Genomic DNA, 11,846 nt, shown 5'->3' on the forward strand with positions numbered 1-11,846 from the left:
AGGGTGCCATTACTTTTGGTTCTGCAAATCAGCTGTGTATTTTTAAGTGTTGGACACATCCTTGGTCGTTTTGAGTAAACGTGAGCCGATCCAGGTTTAGATTGCTGCATCGACCTCACTTGATCCAGTGGCTTCCAGAATTAATGGCACCTTTCATTAAAAAGGGCAAAAAAAAATGTGTTTTGTAAGTTTTTGTGTTGTTGATCAGCTGTAGATTGGACATGTAGCACACTGTGAAGGAAGTTATATAATAAATATTGTTTCATTAAGGTGTATATACAACCGAGGGCAAAAGTTTGCATCCCCCCTTATGGGTTTTAAATGGAACAAGGGAAAATGTTAATATTGTTTTAATATACATTATAATTTATTTACAAATCTAAAGACATTAAAACTGATATAAAAGATGATACAGGCATGAACATTTAAAATAAAAGGAGATGGAAATGTATTTATCTCCAATATTAATATCTGAATAAAGTACAATTTGTCTTACTTGTATTTTTTTGTACTGTTATTCTGGATAAACCTGCAAAATTCAAAAGGGGACGCAAACTTTCGCTCAAACGTTTCTTGATCTACATCCAGGTTTATTAGAAAACCAGACAACACAACAGACACAAAGCAGTTAGTTTTTTCCGTCATTTTATTATAACTTAAAATAAATATTACCAAACAGCAACAAAGCAGGAGACTTTACTGTGAACCTGCAGCATCGCTTTGGTATTAAAAACAAACAAAACAAAAATCCCACAGAACAATTTATCAAGTGGCGTCGAAGAACCGGAAAAAAAAAAATCCGTGACGCGTCCTTCGTTTCAAAACGACGCACCTTTCTCACACCTGAAGGAGAGACGGAGCGTAACGGTGGCGTGAGTGAAAAGTAGAACTGTGGTACAAAAATACACTGAAAGGGAGAAAAACAAAAGTCTCATGATACCGATATTTAAAAAACCTTTACGTAGCTTCGTCGTTAGCGAAATCTGCAATACGAAGAGAAAACGTTTCAATTTTAACTTCTACTTTCATCTCATTGGTGCAGATTTTTAAAAAAGGGGCGGGGCTTAAAGACCACAGAATTTACCACAGAGTCTGAATGTGTATCGCGGATCAAGTATCACCGAGTTGAGCTTTGTGAATTTGTTCAATACTGACTTGTACAGTGCAAAGCTACACTCATATGCAGGAGTGCCATTACTTTTGGATCTAGCAACCATCCATATTGAATATTGCGCTTTTAAGTGATTTTGGGGAAACGAGATGTGGTCTGGGTTCCGGTTAGCCGCATGGTCCTTATGTCATCCATCGGTGACCTCCAGAATTATTGGCACCCATGATTTAAAACGAATAAATAAATTAATAATTTCATATATTGTTCTTGCATCTCCAAAACAAATCTATACTGTCCTGGTGGGAGGAGCCTATTCTCTCTTTCTCTCTCTCTCTCTCTCTGCAGTGCTGATCAGAATCGTCTGTAAGCTCATGCATGAGGAAGAGGGCAGACGGCACTTTCTCCAGCGCTGCACCGAGAGCAGACCGAGACGACGTGGCTTATTCCCCCTCGTGTCTCAAAACATACATGCGTCAGCCTTCTTCGACCTCCTCGGTTACCATGACGATCAGCATCCGACAAGAACGTTCGCACGCGTGTAAAATAACCGTAACCCCGTAGATCCGCGCAACCCCGTAGATTTCACAAGCGAAAGGTGGCGACGATTCTGGAGGACACTTTATACCACGTTCTACAACTGAACTGCGTAATGACAGAACAGCAGCCAAAAAATACAAACAAACAAACCCCAAAACAAACAAAAACAACATGTAGAGTAAGAGTTAGATTTGTGTTGTGAAAAGAGTAGCTTGAGTAGTTGATCCTTGATTTGTTTCTTTTCTAGGATTTTACAGAATACAGCGCACGCACAAGCCTTCGTGCGTAACGGTGCTCATCTGCAGTGAGGTTTCTGTACATAGAGCTACCGGGTGTGTATCAGTGCTGGACCATGTGACATTCCAGAGTGTGTCCAGAGTGTCACAGCTATCTATCGCCAGGAACTGTTACAACGCTGCCCGGATTTTATACACGTCATAATTAGAATTTCTCCTATTTAATATATCATCTATAAATATTATCTATATTCATATTTATCTCCGTTGTATGTTTTCCCTCCATGTTTTCATTAAATACTTCTGTAAATGACTATAAAACTTCTGATAAACAGAGCCGCTGTGATCCGGGATCGGGTTTTCGTGTCTTGAATATCTGAGATCTTTACTCCTGGATGAGTGCAAAAGTTTGTACACCTGTAGATGATATTTCAAAGCTGTTTATGTTTGTTAGCTGAAACACTCTCACTCACTCATTTATCTTCTACCGCTTATCCGAACTACCTCGGGTCACGGGGAGCCTGTGCCTATCTCAGGCGTCATCGGGCATCAAGGCAGGATACACCCTGGACGGAGTGCCAACCCATCACAGGGCACACACACACACACACTCTCATTCACTCACACAATCACACACTACGGACAATTATCCAGAGATGCCAATCAACCTACCATGCATGTCTTTGGACCGGGGGAGGAAACCGGAGTACCCGGAGGAAACCCCCGAGGCACAGGGAGAACATGCAAACTCCACAAACACAAGGTGGAGGCGGGAATCGAACCCACAACCCTGGAGGTGTGAGGCGAACGTGCTAACCACTAAGCCACCGTGCCTCCTTAGCTGAAGCAGATTCTCACAAATAACCAAAAAAACGGTTAGAACACCTCTCGGTCTCTCACGTCGGGTCTTCGTACGTCATGTTCGGTTCGTTTTTTTTTTCATTTCAGAATTTCAAAAGTCATAATTATCCAAGTCGTACGTTCGAATCGTTTTTTTGGCTTTAACCCTTTAATCCTTTCATTTCTTTTCACTTCACTGATCGATTTTTTTAATCATGTGTTTTATAAATTAAACTGAATTAAACTGAATGGTGAGTTTTTCTCCCCCCCCCATATTTTCATTCATGATTATTCGATTTCTAGGCTTCGTCTGAAGAAACAAGTAGAAGAAACCAAAATTAGTTTTTTTATACTTACATTTATATTTTAAAACAATCCATGTAATGTTTCAGCACTAGAATTTTTTAAGGATTATAAGGACGGTGATAGTTCTGCATAAATACTCCTTTGTACAACCTTTTTGCACTCAGCTTTGTGGGAGAAAAATTTAGAATCTTGTTCCTCCAGAAAAGAACAAAAAACTGATCCCAGATCAGCGCTCTGACATTCTATACTGTAACTGAGTTTATGTTTAACAGCAAAACCACCTCAAACCTGTCTTTCTCTCTCCGTCTCTCTCTATCTCTCTCTATCTCTCTCTCCGTCACTCTCTCTCTCTCTCCGTCACTCTCTCTCTGTCTTTCCGTCTCTGTCTCTCTCTCTCTGTCTGTCTGTCTCTCTCTCCGTCTCTCTCTCCGTCCGTCTCTCTCTCTCCCCGTCTCTCTCTCTCACTCTCCGTCTCTCTCTCTCTCTCTCTCTCCGTCTCTCTCTCTCTCCCCGTCTCTCTCTCTCCCCGTCTCTCTCTCTCTCTCCCAGTCTCTGTCTCTCTCTCTCTTTCTCTGTCTCTCTCTCCGTCTCCCTCTCTCTCTGTCTCCCTCTCTCTCTGTCTCCCTCTCTCTCTCTCTCTCTGGTTTGAGTAGTTTGTTGCCTGAGTGAGGTTTACGTTACGGTAACTGGCAGTTTTGCGTCCTGTAAATTAAATCTTTCCCTTTTGAACAAAAATAATAACGAGAAACCTTAGTGTCTTTTTCCCGTACACGTTTCCCCGCAGAGTCACAGAGTGCGAGAGGTGGAACGTTAAACCGAGCGCCGCAAGAACACAACAAACAAAAGGTTTTGCAAACCAAGAACCCTGTCTCTCTGTCCACCGGTCTGTCTGCACGCATAAGGCAACATTTTTGGTTTTGTTCCCCAAAACGGCTCTTTAGAACAAACACACGCAAAAACAAAAACAAAAAAAAACAAAAAAACCTATGAGCTCAACATCAATAGTAATACTGATGAACATAATTTAATGCACTGAACAAAAAAAAACAAAAACACAAACAAAAACCAAACAAAAATATTCCCGCTGTAAACAACCACAATGCTGCAAATCTACAAGACTTTCTTCTTTTTTTTTTTGTTCTTTTTTTTGACCAGGTTCAGTCGAACCCATCTGTGCAAAAAAAAACCTTTTTTCCCCACCATCAAAAATAAAAATAAACAAAACCAAAATGAAAACTTCCCCAAGTCATTGAATAATTAAAGAGAAACCAGGAGAAGGAGGAAGAGGAGGAAGGGAAAGAGTGCAGACTTTTCCTAGCATGGCTACGTAATTTCCTTAAATGGCCTCGGATGAAAACACTGGCGCTGGAGAACGAGCGAGCTTCACTCTCGCCCGCTGGCTGAGTAGGAGAACTGTGGGAAATGTGGTCTTCTCTCACTGTCAGCTGAGTCCATGCCGTCCTCATCAACTAGGGACAGAGTGAAGGGTAGGGGTAGGAAAGAGGGAGGGAGAGAGAGAGAGAGAGAGAGAGAGAGAGAGAGAGAGAGAGAGAGAGAGAGAGAGAGAGAGAGAGAGAGAGAGAGAGAGACGGAGAGAGGAGGGGGTGAGAGACACTATTGACTTTAATATCTGAGCATCAACTTGTTATTGCGTGAAGAAGGAACAGAGACATTGTGACTTGCAGATGTGTCGCAATTTCCAGACAATAAAATGTTATCTAAAACTCTACACCATCATCACACCACCTCACACCATCATCATACCATCATCACACCACCTCACACCATCACCACACCACCTCACACCATCATCATTCCACCTCACACCATCTCACACAATCATACCATCTCACACCAACATCATACCATCATCATACCATCTCACACCAACATCATACCATCATCATACCACCTCACACCAACATCATACCATCATCATACCACCTCACACCAACATCATACCATCATCATACCACCTCACACCAACATCATACCATCATACCATCTCACACCATCATCATTCCACCTCACACCATCTCACACAATCATACCATCTTCATACCATCTAACACTCTCACAACACTTCACACCATGTTTATCATCTCACATACAATCTCATACCATCTCACGCCATGTTTATACCATCTCACAACCGCCTCACACCATCTCACACACAATCTCACAACCGCCTCACACCATCTCATACCATCTCACACACAATGTATTTTCATCCAGAATAAAGTCTGGATAATACAATAAAGAGGATTTTCACTTACACTTCTCCGGAGGGGTGATGGTGATGGTCTGAGCCGTGAACTCCTCGTCAAAATATCTGGTGTCTGTCTCAGACGAGACCTGGGGCATAAACGGGGGGATGAGCTGAGAGAGAGAGAGAGAGAGAGAGAGAGAGAGAGAGAGGGAGAGAGAGAGAGAGAGGGTTTAGTTCTTACATGTACAATAGTTTTTGTTTGAACTATAAGTACAGTGTAACCTCATTTACATTCAATCACATAGCCATGGTAACAGTCAGGGAGGTGGAGCCTCATCACGCAAAAACAACACCGAACTGTGTGGCAGTAAAAAATACCTTCATTAACACAAACACCTTCATTAAAGCCCAGCTAGGTTTCAGCTGCACAGTGAAATGCTGGTGTTAAATAAAGCCGCGCGTTCGCTACCTTTTTGTCATAAACGTCCTGCCAGTCCAGCGTAGAGAAGAAACTGTGTCTCATGATCTCTTTAGCATCATCTGGACCTCCTCCCAGTCTGAACACCGAGATTGAATAACATTCATGAACATTTAGGAACATCAGTGATAATATAACAGCACACATCAGCTTAGTGTTTGTCCAGTTAATATAATGCAGAAGAACAGCAGAAACTTTTCTGTAAATGATTCCATTAGAAACAGATACAATTAAAAATTCATATTTACACGCAAACACACACACACACAACTCTCTCTCACGCACATACACATTCTCTCACACACTCTTGTGCACACACACTTTTGCACACACGCACATACACACTCTTACACACTCTCTCACACATGCACACACACTCTCTTGCACACTCACACACACTCTCTCGCACACTCACACACACTCTCGCGCACTCTTGCGCGCGCGCACGCACTCTTGCGCAAACGCACATACACACTCTCTCACACATACACTCACTCTTGCACACATACACACACTGATTCACACACACAAGCTGATTCACACACACTTCCTCTCTCTCACTCACACAGACACACACACGCACGCACACGCACCTTTTGTTGGGGTCTTTGATGAGCAGGCCAGAGAGCAGAGACTTGGCATCAGCAGAGAGGGTTCTGGGAAATTTGATTTCTTCCATAAGAATCAGTTCAAACAGCTTCTCATGGTCCTGGAAGCAGAAACCCAAACACACACAAGGTTTGACTAAACACACAAATTAAAGCCATCAAATAAAAAAAAGCCCAAAGTCATGCATGTTTATGCAACACAGTGCTACACAACACACACTCACACACACAACAGTAACTAGAACAGTGATTCATGCACTAGGACACGTCTCACAGCCTCATCTCCAACAAACCTGATTATAAAATGGAAGGCGTCCACACATCATCTCGTACATGACCACACCGAGTCCCCACCAGTCCACCGCTCGGCCGTAATCGTTATCCTCCAGCACCTGAGCGCAGAGAGATCACTTCCATGATTACGTTACACTCTGACACCAATCACTCACCTCATCCTCCAATACCTGAGAATTTAGTACGTCAAGCATGCGTTTGTGTTTTTTCATATAAAAGGTCTAACGGAACAGTTTTTTTCCACACACATCTTCAAAGTAAATGGTGATATGAAACCCATCTCTGCTCTCTGGTCAGGGATACGAGTCGGTTAACGGATGCGAGGCAGCTGTGAAATGTGAGTCAGTGAAAGTTTGAATGCGAATCGGTTAACAGAATCGAGTTAGCTGTGGCTTGCTAGTCTGCTACGGAATATGAGTTCCAGGGCACGAGTCACATTAATGGATGTGAGGCAGCTGTGGTACAGTATACGAGTCAGTTACAGGATGCAAGTCAGCTAAAGGAAGGTGAGGCAGTTTTAGAATGCGAGTCATTTACATTGGAATGTTACCTAATTACCCAAGTAAAGCTTGGGATGTAAGTCAAGTCACAAGTCAGATACAGGATGCGAGTCGGAACCCAGTTATAAGTGTAAGTTATAGGATGTGACCTGGTTACATCAAACGAGGGGACATGAGGGGGCAAGGCTCTACCTCGGGCGCCAGATACTCCGGAGTTCCACAAAACGTCTTCATGGTGGCGGCGTCCGTGATTCCTTCCTTACACAAGCCAAAATCTGTGATCTTAATGTGGCCGTCCTTGTCCAGCATCAGGTTCTCCAGCTACACACACACACACAGTGAGTGTTGTATGAATGGATAATCCTCTTATGATAGCGTATGTTAGTTAGCGAGCTAACACGAGCAGTTTTATTTGTTAAAAATCCTGTCAGATTTATTTATCTTAGCTAACTGCTTTGCTTTAGGAGTGAAGACAGCAACATTTACAAATATGATTCAGCAATCCTGTCATCTTATTCAGCTACGTGGCTAGCTGTAGTGGTAAATATAATGAGCTCTGTCAGATCCAGCTAACAATGGAAAATTCATATTATGCTTATATATGAATTCAGCTACTTGAGTATGTACTTCCATATACGGAATCAAAAGCACGTTCACGTTTATGTTCGCTGCCTCGTCTGCGGAGCCGCTTGAATTTCCATTGTGTAAACTCAAAGACACACAGAGCGCACCGATGAGCTAGAGCTTACCTTAAGATCGCGGTAAACAATTTTAGCAGAGTGCAAATAATCCAGTGCAGAGACGATCTCGGAGCCATAGAAACGGGTCCGGTCTTCCGAAAACACACGTTCTCTCGACAAATGAAAAAACAGCTGCAGAAGAAAAACAAACAGATGAACAATTAATTAAACAAAAAAGGGATTTTTAATCTTCTCATCAAAGAGGCTATGGAGCCCCCTTCTCTCCCCCCCACTCACACACACTCTGTTGTTTATTTAACATAAAACAGTGGGGGGCATGGTGCCTCGGGGCAACGAATTCTCCCCGTGCCTCGGGGGTTTCCTCCGGGTACTCCGGTTTCCTCCCCCGGTCCAAAGACATGCATGGTAGGTTGATTGGCATCTCTGGAAAATTGTCCGTAGTGTGTGATTGCGTGAGTGAATGAGAGTGTGTGTGTGTGTGCCCTGTGATGGGTTGGCACTCCGTCCAGGGTGTATCCTGCCTTGATGCCCGATGACGCCCGAGATAGGCACAGGCTCCCCGTGACCCGAGGTAGTTCGGATAAGCGGTAGAAAATGAGTGAGTGAGTGAGAGTGGTTTTAATTACACATAACAGCTCAGAAGTAGCAGTTAACAAAGAAACGCTAACTAAGTGTAAATAAATTCCTCAAGAACACAGAACTCAGTCTAATTACATCACACTCACAAACAATACTGCAAGCTAGCCGGCAGCTAGCGAGGAACTTTATTTTTATGTCAATACTACTGAAATCGCAATGAAAAGCTAGTTAATGTTTATTGTTAAATTGTCTAATGAAATTTTGTAAACAATTGTGCTAGTAAGCTAGCTTGAATAAGGTAAGCTACTTCACTGTGAAATTAAATCCAGTCACCAAAGGGTTACTAAGGTTAGTAACAACAGTTAAACAAAACTAGCTAATAAAATCAGTTGCACCATAACCAATTCCGCTAGTAAGCTAACGGTACACAAATCAATTTATTATAAAAACTGATTTAGGTTACATGCAAAAATATAGATATCAAAAGCAAGAGTTATTGGCTCCTCATTAAAGGTCGTGCCCAGGGGCCCAACAGTGGCAGCTTGACAGCGCTCGGGTTTGAACACTGATCCTCTGGTGAACAAGCCAGAGTAGTGTTAGCTAGCTTACTAGTAAACATTTCTACTCTACTGGTGCTGGTCACACAATATAATAGTGTGTCTAATCTTAGCTAGCTTACTTACAAACATGCCATTTAGTTTACTTTCTTGATATAACAGCTAGCCAAATATTAGCTAGCGTACTAGCAAAGGCGTCTACCGATGCTCGTCTAATAACGATGCAGTTCATCTAATGGTAGCTAACATTAATAGTTAAAACTGGGCTGTCTATTCTATGAGTAAAGTAAACTTGTAGTCATATTTACTAGTAATCTAGCTAACAATGGGCTAGCTATTATATTACAAAGTTAACTAGTAGCCATGTTTGTCAATAAGCTAGCTAATAGTAAATGAACTATAATATTGTGTGACTTGCATCATTAGCCATGTTTGTCTGTAATCTAGCTAACATTAGGCTAGTTATTATATCAGGAAAGTAAACGAGTAGCCTTTCTTGACAGTAAACTAGCTAACATTAGATTTTACTAACCTGTTATAATCTTATGGATTTTGAAACTAGACGATCAAAACAAAATTTTTGTTGAACAAAATCATTAAAATAATATTTATCCCTGAAAAGATCATGCGTCGCGGCTCACCTCTCCGCCGTTGACGTACTCCATCACGAAGCACAGACGATCCTTGGTCTGAAATGAGTACTTCAGAGACTGTGATATAGGAGATACAGAGGATATCAGCCACCTTCTTTACTCTTTTTTTTTTTGAGAACAAGTGTTCAGTAAAAATCACTCACGGTTAAAAACGGATGCCTAGTGTTTTTTAATACCCTGCTTTCAGTCAGAGTGTGGGCCACTTCATCCTGAACACAGAGACGAGAAGAAAAGAGAAAAGGAGAGGAGAGGAGAGGGAGAAATGGACAATGAATATGACCAGGTTAAGCAGAAAGTCACTGCTTTGAAGACTGAACAATGATCAGCCGCGCACACACACACACGTATAAATGGATAATCCTCTCAGGTTAGTGTATGTTAGTTAGCGAGCTAACATGAGCAGTTTTATTTGTTAAAAATCCTATCAGGTTTATTTTTATTTTGGCTAACTACTAAGCTTTAGCAGTAAAGACAGCAACATTCATGAACGTGATTTAAAAATCCTGTCATCTTCTTCCGCTGAGCGGCTAGCTGTAGCGGTGAATATTATGAGCCCTGTCAGATCCAGCTAACAACGTTTAGGAAAATTCATATGCTAATCCTTGATTTTATTATGCGCATAATAAATTATAGCTACTTAAAAATATACTTCAAGTAGTTTTATATATATATATATATATATATATATATATATATATATATATATATATATATATATATATATATATATATATACACACACTTCATGTTCTTCTCACACTGGACAAGTTGAAGACAGACCAATGATAAGGTTACCTGTATCTTGCAGACCTGTCCAGGTTGTGTGAGCTCGTACCTCCGCTTCAACTATCCACATCTGCCTTCATTAAAAGTGTCAGCATTTATGAATATGCATAAATATGCAAATTAGAAACATGTTCTCCTGCAGTCCTAAATAGCACCTTAACACTCTGCTCTCTACTGAAACACTCCATGCACTTTCTAAGCTTGTTCAGTGAGTCCGTACCCACGATAGCCCTAGAGACCTGTCCTGGTCTGACAGGAGAGGAACCCGATGTGGTCTTCTGCCTGCTGCTGTAGCTCATCTTCCTCAGTGTGTGATGTTTTGTGCATTTTGATGCTTTTTTGCTGAACACGGCTGTAAAGACGGATTACTGGAGTTCCTGGCAGCTTAAATTGATCTGAGCGTTCTCCTCAAACGTTGTTTTTATCATTCACGTTTTCCACAATTTTTTGGTTCTGCCTGATTTTGCTCAAAATATTCCAACGGGTTCCTGAGTTTCTGGATCCAAATGACATGTATGACACATAAACAAACCCTGAGGTGTCTCACCTTGGCGATAATGACCTCCTTCTTCAGGATCTTCATTGCATAATAAGTTCCACTGGCCTTCTCTTTCACCAGAATCACCTTCCCAAACGTTCCTTTGCCCAGCAGCTTCAGATAGTCGAAGTCGTTCATTGTCTGGCGGAGCAGGAACCGAGAAGGAAGGAAGTTGTGTGATCAGATTCTGACATCAGACCTTCACAAGCAGGACGAGTCGTCTGCAGGAGCCGGCATCCTCTCACCTTTCGTTTGTGGTGGCTGATGGAGGTGTCCATCTCCTCCTCGTTGACGATCTCGATCTGGGTTGTGGGACTGCACAGGATTCCTTCCTCCTCTTGCTTGGCCAGCTTGTCTGCCACCATCTGGATCGCTTCCACCCATTCGTCCCTGTCACCGTGGCAACAGACATACAGTATTTGAAGCACCACGTTTGAAATCCGATCTTTTCTTTCCGTGAAGTTTTAGACATGAAAAATGATCAGGAAATGTTCTAATGACCAAACCAGTGATGCGTGGAATCGCTCACCTCTCCTCGGGTGTGTCCACATGAAAGGTTCGCTCGATCACAGTGGTCCACTGCAAACATCTGATGATGAAGGTGTTGGGCTTCGGCCTCTCTGTCTTCATCAGCTGACACTCTGACAGAGACGGAAGAAGTGCGAGTGAGAATGTGAGGTGTGACGTGCATGGGTAGAGAGATAGAGAGAGAGAGAGAGAGAGAGAGAGAGAGAGAGAGAGAGAGAGAGAGACAGAGAGAGAAAGACAGACAGAGAGAGACAGAGAGAGAGAGAGAGAGACAGACAGACAGAGACAGACAGACAGAGAGAGACAGAGAGAGAGAGAGACAGAGACAGACAGAGAAATCTGTTTATCTGTTTGTTTGTTTTTAGAGTGAAATGCAAAGAGTTTG

At 42.2% G+C, this 11,846-nt stretch overlaps 2 protein-coding genes across 2 annotated transcripts in view; both read right to left on the minus strand.

Moving 5' to 3' along the window:
* The window catches only part of xpo1a (exportin 1 (CRM1 homolog, yeast) a), a 66,772-nt gene that overhangs the window by 39,336 nt on the left and 15,590 nt on the right, over positions 1-11,846 (minus strand). The gene's annotated exons all lie outside the window — the stretch shown is intronic.
* Positions 629-11,846, minus strand: part of akt3b (v-akt murine thymoma viral oncogene homolog 3b) — a 17,329-nt gene continuing 6,111 nt past the window's right edge. Inside the window, exons 4-15 of the mRNA XM_060860950.1 lie at positions 11,463-11,574; positions 11,179-11,323; positions 10,943-11,074; positions 9,753-9,818; positions 9,598-9,666; positions 7,869-7,991; positions 7,312-7,440; positions 6,619-6,717; positions 6,311-6,426; positions 5,709-5,796; positions 5,307-5,409; positions 629-4,499 (exon numbers count right to left, since the gene is read on the minus strand). Coding sequence (XP_060716933.1) covers positions 4,414-4,499; positions 5,307-5,409; positions 5,709-5,796; positions 6,311-6,426; positions 6,619-6,717; positions 7,312-7,440; positions 7,869-7,991; positions 9,598-9,666; positions 9,753-9,818; positions 10,943-11,074; positions 11,179-11,323; positions 11,463-11,574 — 1,268 coding nt within the window. The 3' untranslated portion in view covers positions 629-4,413. The remainder of the gene's footprint in view (positions 4,500-5,306; positions 5,410-5,708; positions 5,797-6,310; positions 6,427-6,618; positions 6,718-7,311; positions 7,441-7,868; positions 7,992-9,597; positions 9,667-9,752; positions 9,819-10,942; positions 11,075-11,178; positions 11,324-11,462; positions 11,575-11,846) is intronic.

This window comes from Tachysurus vachellii, chromosome 24, assembly GCF_030014155.1.
Source record: "Tachysurus vachellii isolate PV-2020 chromosome 24, HZAU_Pvac_v1, whole genome shotgun sequence".
Classification (NCBI taxonomy): Eukaryota; Metazoa; Chordata; class Actinopteri; order Siluriformes; family Bagridae; genus Tachysurus; species Tachysurus vachellii.